The following is a 14,581-nucleotide window of genomic DNA, read 5'->3' as shown; positions in this document are numbered from 1 at the left end:
GCCCCAAGCTCTGGTTCCCCCACTGATGGCACCCTGCCCTTAACTCCAGAAACACGCCCTGGAGACAGGCGCTAAAGGGAACCTTATATTTCACAGGCTTCGTTTTGATGGCAAAAAAAAATTGTGTAATAATAATAATAATAATAAAAAAATACAATACTGAAAAGTATCGCTCGGGGCGGGGGAGTAGGGGTTGCCCCTCCTGCCGTGGCTCGTGCTGGCTCAGGTGGCCGCTTAAGGCCGCAGGGTGGGTCTGAGATGAACCCGCAGAATAATCCGAGCTGAGCTTCCCCTGTCAGGCCCGGGGCTCCAGCCCTCGGGAATGGTCCTGCGGATCTCGGAGCTGGGTCTGCCCCTGGCAGCAAGGCACAGACTGCGGGCCTCAGGGCTCCTGGAGGTCAGGCAGGTCAGCCAGCAGCATGGGGGAGTCCATCTGGATCTCACGCTGCAGGGACTCGATGTCAGCAGGGTTTATGCCGTGGCCCTCGAGCCAGTCGGCGAGCAGGGAGGCTGAGAGCGAGGCTGAGTCGGCCTGGCTGAGGGCGGCAAGGGGGAGAGCGGGGTGAGGGGCTCCTCCTGTGCTGGGAGCCCCTAGCCATAGCCCATTCTGGAGTCCCGGCCCAGCTCTTACCCGTCCTGTGGCCCGTCAGCCACGCCCATGTCGAAAGACTGGTTTAGGAATTCCTCCAGGTCAAAGCCAACGCCATAGCCCGCTCCACTGCCCTTTGGGGTGCCGGAGAACACGGGGGGCAAGGGGTCCTCCACCTGCAGGGGATGATGGCAGCTTACAACGCGGGAACCACCCAGCGCCAACTGAGGTGTGCAGGGCACCCCACCCTGACACTGCCCTCAAGTGGGCCTGGACACCTGTGGTGACAGCCCCAGCCTCAACAAACGTTTACTGAGTGCGGGCTGGGGTCTCCGACGACCGGCCCATCAGCACCGCGCTCCTTCTGCGAGCGAGCAGGCAGGCTAGGAGAGCTCGAGCCCGGGCTGCCGCTCCGCTGCACGGGACCAGGACACACAACAGCCTCTCCTGCCCCCAGTGACCTCCCAAGCCCACCTCCCCTGGATTCAGATCCAGGCACCCCCACGGCCAGGCCTCTCCCCTCACCTGCGACTTGGACAGCTGCTGGGTCACCAGGGTGACGTCGGGTGATTCAGAGGTGGAGGGCTGAGGGGCCCCCCCGGGGTCTGGAGGGGGTGGGCCAGAGGGGAAGTAAGGCAGAACGCTCGGGGCGCTGGCGCCAGGCAGCCCGGGGGGGGGCCCCAGCGGCCGGGGGCCCAGGAGGCCGGAGGAGGCGGTGGTCTGGGGTGGAGCGGCTGCAGGCCCAGCAGGTGGGCAGGCAGGCTGTGGGGGGGGGGCCGCAGGCGGGCTGCGGGGCCGGGCGGAGGGTGGCGTGGGCGCAGGGGCCGGGGGCCGGGCCATGCGAGTCCAGCGCTCCAGCAGGCTGCGGTCGTTGTCGCTGAGCACCAGGCCGGCCAGGGGGTCGGCGGAGGGGCCCCCGGAGGCCCCGGCGCCCCGCTCCTTGCGCTCCCGCTCCTGCCGCCGCTTCTCCCGCTCCTTGGCCCGCTCCTGCCGTCGCCGCCGCTTCTCCTCCCGCTCCCGCTGGCGCTCCTGGGCTGTCACCGGCTTCCGAGGCTCGGGAGCTTCCAGGGGGGCGCTGGGGCCATCTGCGGAGAAGACGGGAGGGTGACGGTAAGAGCCTGTCCAGGCCTGGGGTCCCTCTGCCTCTCGCTCCCCAGCCAGCCGCGGCCTCTGCCAGGCACCTCGGAGCCGGCTCCGCAAGGACTTGAGCAGGGCGGCCTTGAGGGCAGCCTTGGTGTTGTCTGAGATGGCTCCCTCCCTCTTTGGAGGGGCTGGTTCACTGGCCGGCGGGGGCGGCTGCAGGGTCAGATCGATGGTGTCGGGCGCAGGGCCGGGGCATGGCAGTGGGGCCGGCGGAGGGGACTCCATGGCACAGTCCCCACTGGGAGCCCAGGGACTGGGCATCTCAACATCAGGGCAGCCAGGCTCACTGGCCACAGGCTGCAGGGAAGGCTGGAAGCGGATCTGCTGGCGGATGCCCTCGCGCCGTGCGTGGAAGTCTTCGATCTCGGCCACGATAGCCTCCTTAATGCGTTCCCGTGTGAGGGCTTCGCGGTCAAAGGCAAAGTCAAAGGGCGGGGCGCAGTCAGGCTCGTCATCGGGGTCGTGGTACTTGGCCAGGAAGGGGTGGCGAAGGGCGGCAGCTGCTGAGAGGCGGGCACTGGGCTCAAAACGCAGCATGCGCCCCAGCAGGGAGAGGGCCTGGCGGTCGGCACCCGGGTACACCGTCTCCCAGGGCACAGGCTGGCGTGGCGGCAGGCTCTGGATGTAGGCCCGCACCCTCTCAGCCCCCACGGCCTGAATCACGGCCGGCGACGGGGTGCCCAGCACCATCATGATCAGCTGCAGCTGGTGCACGTAGTTTTTGCCTGGGAAGAGCTGGCGGCGGGCCAGCATCTCCCCAAAAATGCAGCCCACGGACCACAGGTCGATAGCCTGCGTGTACTCGTGCAGCGAGAGCATGAGTTCGGGGGCACGGTACCAGCGTGTGGCCACATACTCGGTCATGAAGTACTGATGCTCGGCGGGCGAGGTGCACAAGCCTCGGGCCATGCCAAAGTCCCCGATCTTGAGCTCGCAGTTCTCGTTCACCAGCAGGTTGGAGGGCTTGAGGTCGCGATGGATGACCTGAGCCGAGTGCATGTACTTGAGGCCCCGCAGCAGCTGGTACAGGAAGTAGCGCACATGCTCCAGCGTCAACGGCTGCGAGGAGTGGATGATCTGGTGCAGGTCACTCTCCATCAGGTCCAGAACCACATAGCTGAGGGGCAGGGGAGACAGGCAGGGGCTGTCTTGCCCACCCTCCAGCCCCAGCCTCACCACGCCCTCCCGCTCCAGACAGGTCATGGCCTTACTCTCAGACTCTGCAGGGGCCACCCACTGGGTACGAAAATTCTAGATTCTCTACAACTCTTCCATTAACTTAAGTGAAGTGAAATCGCTTTTCTCTCCAGATCTAGTGTCACCATCAGAGCAAAGGTCGGGTTGGACTAAACCAGGCTGGCCAACATGTTTTGTTCGGGAGCCCTCTCCATTGTTTGGTAGTGGCTGCTTGAAAGACTATGATGAAAACTGTAAAGTCGTCTCCATTTTCTGTAGGACAGTGTCCTGTGATTGACTAGTGACGTCTGCTATGGGAATAAAAAGATACAGATATAGAATGAACGTCCTATGTTTGCCAGGCTACATACTGAGGTCCTATAAAACCGTTACTTCTGCATTCTTCTTGAGGAATCACATGTATCCCTGGCAAAGCCCTAAGGGAGCACTGATCCTAGAATCGCAGGAATTTTCCCAGCCAGCCCTACATTAGGTTGAGCTACCCTTCTAAAACTTCAGCAATACGGCCCCAGCGTTCAGAAAAGGTCCCTGCTCGGTCTCCCTCTTCCATCCCCGCTCCTTACACAGATTTGAACTCGCCATAGGGCACAGTGGGCCTCAGGATGTCCTTGATGGCGATGATGTTGTCGTGCTTGAAGTGTTTGAGGATCTTCAGCTCCCTGAGGGTCCGCTTGGCATTGGTCACCACGTCAAAAGCGTTGGGGATCTTCTTAATGGCCACCTGCTGACCTGGGGAACAGGGGAAAAGCAGATGCCACAAGGTACCTCGGTTAGCTGCAGAGTAGCACAAGGCCCCTTTCAATACCTCCCTTTGCAGACGCAAGTGACAACAGCTACCACTTACAGAGTACCTACTTTGTGCCAGGCTCTGTGCTAAGCATAGTACGTATGTTATCAGATCTTCCCTTCACCTCCTTCCTGAGGCAGGTACTCATAGCTCAAAGTTAGAGATATGGAGACCTGGGCTCAGTAGCTTTCTGGGCATTGCACAGCTAGTTAGTGGTAGACTCTAGACTCTCACACCTGTGCTCACTCTACCTCCCTACACCCTGCATCTCAGACCTCATCCATCCCACCACCAACCCCGAGCGCCAGTCTCTGGCTCCAGAACACACTCTGGAGAACCTCCATTCGGGTCTAACCCGGACTGTCACCTAAGGAGGAAGTAGGCTGATGCGCTGGCAAAGCCACCAGAGTTTCAGAGACCCGAGCCCAATACAGAGGTCGGCCCCCAGAGGCACCCAACCCATGCTTGCTGACTTGACCCAGAATTCACATCCCAGCGTCCCCTATGGCTGCTTGGGACGGGGCGGGTCTCAGCCCCCGGGAACCGGTTTCCACACGTGCGAGCAAGGCCGGGCGGGTCGCTCACCGGTGAGGCGGCGGCGCGCGGAGGACACCACCCCATAGGCCCCGTTGCCGATGGTCTCGATGATCTCGTACTCGTCCCCCACGTCGAAGGTCACGTCGAAGGAGCGCGCCTTCAGCAGGGCCAGGTTCTTGGCCGCCACGGAGGCGGCGGGGCCGGTAGGTTCCGCCTTCCCCGGCCCGGGGGGCTCTCCGGAGCCATCCTCGCCGTCGTCCTCCTTCAGGGGCTCAGCCATGGCGTCTGCGTGGGGACGCGGGCGAGCAGGGGCCCGGCCCCGGACTCAGGGGGCCCCCCGGAGCCTCCAGGCCCGCAGGCCGAGCGGCGCACGCACCCCGTGTCCCGCACCCGCGGGAGCCCGGAGCTCAGGCCCGCGCGGGACGCGGGGTCCGCGGTGGGGGAGGCGCAGCTAGGCGCGGTCCAGGAAGAAAGCGAGGGGCGGGGCGCCCGCTCTCCTCGGTCGGCACTCGGCGGATGGCGCTTCACCCCGATGCCGCACAGGCCCTCGGAGGTCCCGGCTCCCCGGCTCCCCGGCGTCGCCGGCTTTCAGTCCCCGGGTCGGGGTGATGGGTGGGACCCGAAGACCCACTCGCTCACTGGGTCGGGCTGCCGCCACCGCCACCACCTCAGCAGCGCGCGGTCTCCCGTCCCGCCCCCCAAGACCACGCCTCCGCAGGCTCTGGCCAATCCGTGGACAGTCTCCGCGGAGGTGCCCACCCCTTCCACTTGCTGCGTCCAATCAGCGCCCACCGGCCAAGGAAGCCGCGCCTCCACCCGCGCCCGCGCCGCTGTCCAGTCCCCCGGCGGGAGCCGCCCAACCCGCGCTCGGCTTTCGCAGCGGCTCTGCGGCCTGGTGCCCTCCTCGGACGCATGCGCGCTGGCAGCCCCGGGCGCCGCGAGACTGGAAAGCACCGCCCCTGCGTGCGCGGGCACGCGCATCCACTCCGATGCGCCAGGTGTCCTCCGGTCAGTTGCTGCTGGTCCTGGGAGCTTGGAGGGTTGAGGTGACTAGATGTTACCTTGGCGGCCGCATCACTCAGTCCCCCTCCTTCAGCCCCCTCTTCCCTTATCAGCCCCTATCGCCCCGGGGATTGCCCCCCCCCCCCCCCCATTTTCCCGATGGGCCCCGGGAGCCCGGCGCTGGGAAAGCGTCATCCCAGGTAGAAGGTAATCCGTCACATCCAACCACGGAGATCCCGGTCCTCCGGGTTATAGAGCGTCGGCCCGAAGCCTCCACTGACTTCCGGTGGCTGGTCCTCTCCTCTCAGCTTCCGGCGTCGCTGGGCCTCGGCTCGCGGTTTCCCGGTCTCGGGCGTGACGCCTCCGTGGGGCGGCTCCGTCTAGCGACTCCCGCGCCTTGCCTGCGGGGCAGCGGGCGGGGCCGCGGGGTCAACTACGCCCGCTCGCTGGAGGCCGCGTGTCCACCAGTGTCGCGGGAGGAAGCGTCCGGGGTCGGGAGCCCAGGAGTTAGGCCTGAGCGCCTCGGCGAGGGTCCATCCCTTCCGTCCCAACTGGTGGCTGAAGAGTAGATCCAGACCAGAAAGGAATTTTATTTACATTCCCCACTGTTGTGGTTGTTTATTTTTTACTAAAACATACATAAAGTTCCACATAAGTGTATCAATCAGTTTTCACACACCTAACACCTCAGTGTATAGAATTCATATGGAGAAAACCAAAAATACAGAAGGTTGCCAGCCCTTCATTAGCCCCTTCTCTTTTCTTGTGGTGACAGTTTCTTTCTGTTAACTCTTCCATACTTGGTGGGGGGTTTTGCACTGAAATTTAAGAGGTTCACTAGGACCCATACATTAGGATGGAAAAGTAGAGACTGCGTTCTTAAAAACACGACATAAGGAAACACGTCTAGGAGTATAAGGTCAGCCCCAGAACAAATAGATACCTCGTATTTCGACATGGAGAGATCACATGGGCCTCCTGAGTTAGCTGAACTATACATTTGTTTCTGATTTTCCTGACAGCACAGCAAAAAGCCAAATTCTCTCTTACGTGATTAGCCTTGAACATTAATAAACCACATTCACGGGAAGTGGACCTTTTCTGCCCTGAGTTCTGAAAATATTTCCGTGATGGCCTTTCCTTAGGTGACAGTAGACAGCCTTCCCTAACTCTGAAATATGTGCGGGATAAGTTCTGCGGTGCCCGTCAGTGAAAAGAGAGGGCGTAAAGCAGCAGGACCCATAAATGCGTCTTCTCAGGGAACCTGGTGGCCAGCTCTGTGATGGTCCCATCTGCTGTGGGAATAAAGCATAAAGTAGCAGAAGAGACCCATACATTGCGAATCCTTTAAATACTTCTCTATAAATATTCCAGCTAGGATCGGTATACAAGTTACAGACATTTCAACTTCCTTGGCAAAAACTCCCTGATTCTCATTGACTTTTGAGTACATAATGAGCTGCTTTACTCCTGCCCCTACTAGGCCCTGACTCTGTCCTGGAATAGTCATCAATTATCTAACGTTCTCAGCCTTGCCTTATGACCTCGCTGCATTTGACACAAGTGACTACTTCAAGAAAAAGTTGTTTCATATGGCTCAAAACTCAAATCTTAATTAAAAAGTTCAAGTGAAAAATCTTGGTCTCACGCCAGGTGGACGATTTTATAGTTTTCTACTGGAAGTAAGAAGAAACAATATAAATTCAACACAAGCAAATACTAATACACACTCTTACCCACCTCCCCTTTACTCTACAAAAAGGTAACAGATTCTTTACAATTTTCCTGCAGATCACGCGGTATCAAAGACCAGATGGACCTCTCATTCTTTTTTTGTTATAACAGCGTTTTTGAGATATCATTTACATACCATAAAACACTTACAGTGTACAGTTCAGTACATGAGTTTAGTTCGTGCAACCATCACCACTGCCTAATTTTGGAACATTTTCATCACCCCAAAAAGAAAGCCGTTAGTCACTCCTCATTTCCCCTCACCAGCCCCTGGCAACCACTAATCTGTATGGATTTCCCTATTGTGGACGTTTCAGATCAATGGAATTATACACCGTGTGACCTTTCGTGCCTGACTTCCTTCACTCAGCATGTTTTCCAGGTTCATCCTTGTGGCACGTGTCAGAACTTCATTCTTTCTTAAGGCTGAATATATTACACCGTATAGATAGACCACATTTTGTTTATCCCATCATCAGTTGATGGACATTTGGGTTGTTTCTACTTTTTGACTATTGTGAATAACGGTGCTCTGGACATTCACTCACGGACGAGGTTTGTGTGGACCTAGGCTTTCCGGTCTCTTGGGTACAGACCTAAGGGTGGGATTGCTGGGTCATATGGTAAACTTTTTAAACTTTTTTTTTTTTAATTTATTTTTTTTGCGGTACGCGGACCTCTCACTGTTGCGGCCTCTCCCGTTGCGGAGCACAGGCTCCGGACGCGCAGGCTCAGCGGCCATGGCTCACGGGCCCAGCCGCTCCGTGGCACGTGGGACCTTCCCGGACCGGGGCACGAACCCGTGTCCCCTGCATCGGCAGGCGGACTCTCCACCACTGCGCCACCAGGGAAGGCCAACTTTTAAAAACTTTTTGAGGAGCTGCCAGACTGTTTACTTCAGTGGCTGCACCACTTTACAATCTCACCAGTATATCTGACGGTTCCAATTTCTCCACATCCTCACCAACACTTGTTATTTTCCTTTTTTTTTTCTGTTTTAAATTGTAGTCATCCTGGTGTGTGTGAAGTGGTCTGTCATTGTGGCTTTGATCTGCATTACTCTCATGACTAATGATGTTGAGCATCTTTTTGTGTGCTTATCGACCATGTTTCTTCTTTGGGGAAATGTCTGTTCAGTGTCTGTTCAGTTCCTTTTCTGTTTTGAATTGTGTGATTTGCCTTTTTATTGTTGAGTTGCAGAGTTCTTTACATAGTCTGGATATAAGTTCCTTATTAGACGTATGATTTACATATTTATTCCCATTCTGTGGGTTGTCTTATCAGTTTCTTGGTGGTAGCATTTGAAGCACAAGTTTTTAATTGCAATTAACTCTGATTTATCTATTTTGCCTTTTGTCACTTGTGCTTTTGATGTCATGCCTAAGAAACCATCTCATTCTTTTTTATTTTTAAAGTTTTTCATTTTTTATTTTTACTTACTTTTTTGGTGGTCACATCGCGCAGCTTGCGGTATCTTAGTTCTTGGACCCCGGACCAAACCCGGGCCCTCAGCAGTGAAAGCGCGGAGACCTAACCACTGGACCGCTAGGAAATTCCCATCTCATTCTTTTTTACAGCTGCATAGTACCACTTTTCAGATATAATCTATTTAACCAAGACCCTATAGGTGGACACTTTTTGCTATTGCAAACGATGTAGTGCTGAAGTATCTTGAACACATCGTTTCGTGCGCTGTGAGTCTAAGCCACCCAGAAGCGGGCGTGTGCCAAGTTGAAGAGCGCTGCACTCGTGACTTTAACGGTGTCAAATCCCTGTCCTTACGGATTATATCACTTCAGGCTCCCACCAGCAGTGTGAGAGGAGGAGTCACACGGTGCTTTTTAAAAGCTTGGAGTTGTTTGCCTATGTTGACAATGGGAGACGTCCCCTAAAAATCCCCGTTTCTGGTTTCTTTTGGAAAGCTGGAAGATCTGTCAGCGTCAAAGCTGCATTTCCACAAAGCGTTAGTGGACTGTAACAGAGCGGTAGCCTCGCCATTGAAATGGGGGCTCTCCTGCTCACCGGTCCCCACCACCCCCCGACTGCGTCCCCAGCACAGGCCGACTGTCACATGCCACTCATCACATGCTTGTACCAGCGTAGAAACACCTTAGTAAAAGCAGGGAAATGAAAGAGGCCCAGGGGACATGTCTCCAAAAGAAGGGGGAGGGGGAGGGCAGGGGGAGGGGGAGGGCAGGGGGAGGAGGGGGAGAAGCAGCAACTAAGCTGTGGGAATGAAGAGGGTCTCCTGACACAGACCACTGCTCAGCCCTCCTGGCCGTGCCTCCTGCCTGGCCACATGCACGTCCAAGTTCACGATTTAGGCCACTGGGAGCCTCCGAAGAGGTTTGAGTAGAACGCCCTTCAGAATTGCCTTCCTGAGAAATATTTCTGGCAAATGGTGCGGAAGACATGCTTGAGAAAAGGCTGGAGAAAAGGAGGTTATGCCGTCCCGGTGACAGCCCTGACGGGGCTCTGGAGCAAGCAGTGGCAGTGGATCCCTGAAGACGGATGTGGAGGGAGGTGAGAGCAGGAAGCGTGGGTTGTGTCAGAGCTTCTGTGGAGACAATGGGGGTGTCACCAAGATCCGGACACCTGAGCTGCGTGGTGGATGCGGGTGAGGCCGTTCAGCTACCTCCAAGAACCTGGTGAGCCCCGTCTCTGATCCCAGCCCCGGAGGCCCGCCTGGGCTGCAGAGCCTTCCTTAACCCTCGTCATGTTGGGGGTATCGGGGAGCCCCGGATGGCGGACTCCTTCCGACAACCTCCAGGGACCCCCCTTTGTCGATAGTCTCAGCAAAGGTTCGGGGTGGCCTCTCATTGGACAGGCTAGTGGGGGGCGTGGGAGGACGCATGCTGATTGGCCAGACCTGAGTCACCTGTCCACCTCTGGAAGGGCGAGCGGCCGGGAGCCATTTTCCCAAAGGAAACCTGGGCTTTAAGGAAGGACGGATGGCTGCCAGTAGGAATGAGATGTGCCCCACATCTCCACCCCTCTGCCGCCAGAGGAAGTGCAGGGGAAGTCTGAGGAGCAGAGAGCAGGGTCTCTGTCCGGGAAGATGCTATCCCGACATGACTGCCTCCCCTCCAACCCCAAAGGCCCTTAGTTTCCAGAAGACACACTTTGGGATCAGGAACAGCTGAGTTTGAATCCTGCCCTGCCACATCGCAGCCAAGGCATTCTTTACTGTGTATTTCTGTGTCATAACCACGGACATGTGGTCCCCGCCCCTCTCTCACCAGGGAGACCAACCCTCAGCCGGCAGTGTCTGCCCCTGTGGCCGGCGCTGAGGAGGGGATGCTCAGGCACCGGGGGTGAGGAGAGGACGCTTACTCAGGCGGGGAAGTCACAGAGGGACATCCAGGTTGGGACCAGCCAGGTGAAAGGACCAGGAGGAGGGGGAGGGGAGGGTTAAGCAGAGGGAGCAGCAGGTGCAAAGGGCAGGTGTGAGTGAGCTCGGCACACGTCTAGGGACACAGAGACCCGCGTGGAGGTGGCAGGGGGAGGGGCACACAGAGACGGGCTGGAGAGGTGGGCAGACGACCACCGTGCAGGACCCCCGGGGCCCTGACCTCAGTGTCCCTGCCTGCAAAGTGGGGATGTTCAGACCTCCCTGGTTGGGCTGTTTTCTGGGTTTGAGAAATGACAGCCCAGCCAGGAGAGTCCCAGGCATGGGCCTGGCCCTCTGGAGGTGCTGGACCAGCCGTGGTCACTCAGGCGGACACCCCCAGGCCCAGGGGCATTCGAGCCGTGTCTTGGGTGTGTAAACAGTTCTACCCTCACCCTCTTCCAGAGGGAGTCACTGGCCCTGTTAACAGCTGAGAAATGGGTTCAGCAGGGGAGGGGGTGAGTGACCTAGGGAGGGGGTGAGTGACCTAGGGCCACGTGCAGGGAGCGGACTGCCTCCACCCCCAGGGTTCCCGGTACCCAGCTGCACTCTCCCGGCGCAGACACGCGTCTATGGCTAAGGCCACCAGCCTTGAGTCACCCAGTGAGTGGCTGGGGCCCCCGGGGGGAAGCCCGCGAAGCTCACACCCCGTCTGCAGAGGCCAAGGCAGCTGCACCAGGACCCACTGGTCAGCCTGCGGCCCCTCCCCCCTTCTCCTTCCCCACTTTCCTTAGCTGGCCCTCCTGCCCCTGCTCCTAGCAGAGAGGGTGGCCTGCGGGCCCTGTAGACAGAACGCACTCCCTGAGAAGGGGGCCAGCTTAATGGATGAACCTGCAAAGGACGCTGCCTGCTCTCAGTGGGGCCCTCAGCACCAGTGGGACAGGGTGGTGAGGGGAGTCTGGGGGCCAGAACCCCTTCCGTGAGCCCGCAGGACCCACCACAGAGGTAATGACTGAGTTAAGAGCCCCTCGGCCGGTGACTTCAGAAAGCCTCAGTCTCCCCTTCTGCGTAGTGAGGGTCGTGATTAAAAGAACATGAAGAGCTGGTCTAAACTACAGCTGGTTCCCGGCCTGCTGTTAACCACGTAAACGGCAGAGGCTGGGGGCAGGCAGGACTCTGGGCAGGCTGCAGGGAGGGCCCCCAGTCGGGGGACAGGGCAAGCCAGGGCAGCTGGTTCTCCCAGCCTTCAATCTGAGACGATCAGGCTGCAAATAAAAGGAAACCACCAACCATGGCCTAAACACATGAAGATTTGTTTTTCTTTCATCACAAGAAATCCAAAGGACTTTGTTGACCTCAGTTTAGCGGCTCAATAATGCTTGTCAGGGACTGAGGCTCCACCCTTCCGATTGGCTGTCATCCTCGTGACATTTTACCTCTCTTAGCTCATGGCTGCAAAATGGCTGCTGCAGTCCAGCCATCACATTCATGCTCCAGGCAGGATAAAGGATGAAGGGAGAAGGACATGGCACTACCTCTGTCCCCTGTCATCACAAGAGCAAACAACTTCCTGGTAGCCCTCAGCAGATGTGCACTTACATCTCCTTAGACAGAACTGCGTCACATGGCCAGCCCTACCTGCAAGGGAGGCTCAGAAATCAAGTGCTTAGATAGGCACCTTGCTGCCCCCCAAATCAGGATTGGTTAGAAGTGGAGAACAGATATTGAGTAGGTAGCTCACAGGTGCAAGGGGCAAAGCCACATCTACTCATCAAGAGGGCAGGTGGGAGGTGCCCTAGTGCCCAAGAGCAAGACAGGACTCTTCTCGGAGACACTGGAAGCTGGGGGGCTGGATTCCCTCACTCAGGGTCCATGGCCTCCCAGTACAGACCACCCTCATCTCTCCCGGCCCTGGGGGCTCCACGTTCCTTCCCAAAGGTGGCGGGTGCCAAGGCCCCCCCTTGGCCCAGAGCCCATGTTGCAGGTGATGAGCAGTGCGGCAGGAGTGGATGTGAGGCAGGTGCTGGGTGGCAGCTTCAGCTGCCCCTGCCATCTCCTCCAGTGCTGCTGAGCCCTCCGGGCCACACCGTCACCCTGTGGCACACACACGCTGGCACAGTCACGGCTCAGTGCTCACATGTACATGCGGTCCACTTAGGTTGCCGGATCACAGACACGCTCATGCCCACCCAGGACGCACAGAATACAGGGCATCACTGTGCACACACACAGGGACGCACACGCAACAGCGTTCACGTACGCACAGATTTGCACACGCGGGCACACAGGGACACGAACTACTGGGACATACGCTCCCTCCGGGCTCATGCTGGGCCTGTTCTGCCTCAGCGCCCCCAGCAGCCAGGCCAGCTCCATCCCCACAGGTTGTAGGGGAAAGAGGAGGGAACGTTTCTGCCTGAACATGCCTGCCCCTTGGGAGAGCTGAGCCTCGGAGGCTGCCGTGAGGGGAACCAGGACGGGCACGGAGGGGGCTGCTGCGGGGACCTGCCCACGGACGCGGAGCCAGGCAGCGGTCGGTCGGTGCCGCGGCTCAGTCCCCCGAGGCGGGGGATACTCCCCAAGGCCAGCCTGTGGGTGCGTGGAGGGGACAGCAGGAGGCCTGCATGGGTGGGCTGACCTCAGGGCCTGGTGGCTCTGCCTTGGGCCGCTCGTGGCTTCTCAGCACCCTCTCCTCAGCCATGCTTCCACCACCTGCATACCCAGGCCGACCAGGACCCTGGGGGCGGGTCCACGCTCTGTCCCAGCACCTGTGGCTGCGCCGTCAGGGTGCCGTCCTTGTGGTCCCGAGGGCCCAGTGGCTGGGCAAACGATGGACGACCTTGCCCCTCTCCGAGCATTCCGGAGGCCTGCGCTGGGCCTGCCTGGGTGTGAGGGTGGAGCCAGGTCTGTTCTCTGTCCTCCGTGAGCAGGGATGACTGTCACCAGGACGCCACCCTCACCGCTCACGCCTCTCCTGGCCCCTCCTCCTGGTGGCTTGGCCCGGGGCCCTCTCCTCAACCAGAACTCCTCCCCAAGCTCTGCACCGAGCACTGTCAACCCTGCTCCAGCCTGGCCCACCGTCCCTCCCTCCCTCCCTCCCCTGAGTGCCTATCCAACACCTGGTGCTCCCCAAACGTCTCCAGGGGACGCCCCACAAGCCCCCAGGACCTGTGACCACTACCACGCTCACCAACACCCCACCCAGGCCCCTCATCTCACCCTCACGCTGCTCGACCACTTGCACAGCAGCCCTGAGCAGTCACTGAGCACCTACTCTGTGTTGGACAGCATCCTGGGCACTGGGGAGTTGGCAGTGAACACGACAGGTGCTAATCTCCCCACCTGAGGAATGTGGATTTGGGCTGGAAGAGAGCAACAAAGCCACTCGATAACCCAGCGTCTCAGGTGACAGGCCCCAGGTGTGGACTTGAGAAGTGCTGACGGTGGGAGGAGGTGGTGATTTTACACGGATGGTCAAGGAAGGCCAGTGGAGATGGTGACATTGGAGCAAGGACTTGAAGGGAGAGAGGGAACGAGCCCTGTGGAGATCGGGCAGCGGGAACAGCATTCTGGGCAGAAGGAACAGCAAGTGCAAAGGCCCTGAGGCAGGGTGTGCCTGGCCTGTTTGAGAATCAGCGAGGAAGCTGCAGCTGGAGCAGCCTGAGTAGGGGCAACAGGGTAGGAGAAGCACCGTTTTCACTGCTAACTGCCTGGTCCCAGCCGCCATCATTTCTCGCCGGGACCCTTGCTGTCATCTCCGAGTCACCGTCCTCTTGGTCTCCTCTCACTCCTGTAACCAATTCCCTGCACAGCAGCCAGGGTGATCTTTTGAAAAACACAGATAGGTTGTGTCCCAACGTCCCCATTTCGTGGGATAAGGCCCTGCTCACGGAGAGTGGGGGGCAGATGGAGGAGGTGGCTGTCTCGAAGGGACCAGCTGCCCTGAGGCCGAGTGCAGGGCGTGGCGGCAGCCCCAGCTGTATGGTTCTTATGAGGTAATCCCCTGCATTCATCTGCCTGATTTCCTCTCTCAGATCTGCTGGAAAAGCCCCGCGGAAACAGCTGGCAGGTGTGTGCAGGCCCAGGGACGGCTGGGGTGTGGGCTGGTGGGGAGGGAGTGGTCGGGATCGCCGCAGTAGGAAGGAATGGCCCTCGGCGAACCTCTCAGAAGCAGCTGTGGCCCTCCACCTCCTCTGGCCTGGCACCTATGGGTGGGCTGCAGATGAAACACAGGATGCCCAGCTGTGCTTGAATTTCAGGTACA

General features: G+C 58.6%; 1 protein-coding gene across 1 annotated transcript; it reads right to left on the bottom strand.

The window, feature by feature from the left end:
• Window positions 1–71: 71 nt before the first annotated feature.
• Window positions 72–4,928, bottom strand: MAPK7 (mitogen-activated protein kinase 7). Its single transcript, XM_032617120.1, has 6 exons — window positions 4,302–4,928; window positions 3,493–3,658; window positions 1,771–2,849; window positions 1,115–1,674; window positions 632–765; window positions 72–536 (listed from the first exon to the last, which is right to left on the bottom strand). The coding sequence occupies exons 1-6, from the start codon at window positions 4,531–4,533 to the stop codon at window positions 383–385; spliced, it is 2,325 nt and encodes a 774-aa protein (XP_032473011.1). The 5' UTR covers window positions 4,534–4,928; the 3' UTR covers window positions 72–382.
• Window positions 4,929–14,581: the final 9,653 nt, after the last annotated feature.

This window comes from Phocoena sinus, chromosome 20 (assembly GCF_008692025.1).
Source record: "Phocoena sinus isolate mPhoSin1 chromosome 20, mPhoSin1.pri, whole genome shotgun sequence".
In the NCBI taxonomy this organism is placed as follows: domain Eukaryota; kingdom Metazoa; phylum Chordata; class Mammalia; order Artiodactyla; family Phocoenidae; genus Phocoena; species Phocoena sinus.
This window is presented reverse-complemented; position numbering and strand designations above follow the sequence as displayed.

What these genes read in the sequence shown, in the direction of transcription:
- MAPK7 (XM_032617120.1), bottom strand. Translation starts at nt 4,533, where the DNA reads ATGGCTGAGCCCCTGAAGGAGGACGACGGCGAGGATGGCTCCGGAGAG. An exon ending in AGCAGCTGTCCAAGTCGCAG is followed by an intron (nt 766 to 1,114) that starts GTGAGGGGAGAG and finishes CATCCCCTGCAG; the next exon opens with GTGGAGGACCCCTTGCCCCC. An exon ending in GCTGACGGGCCACAGGACGG is followed by an intron (nt 537 to 631) that starts GTAAGAGCTGGG and finishes TGCCGCCCTCAG; the next exon opens with CCAGGCCGACTCAGCCTCGC.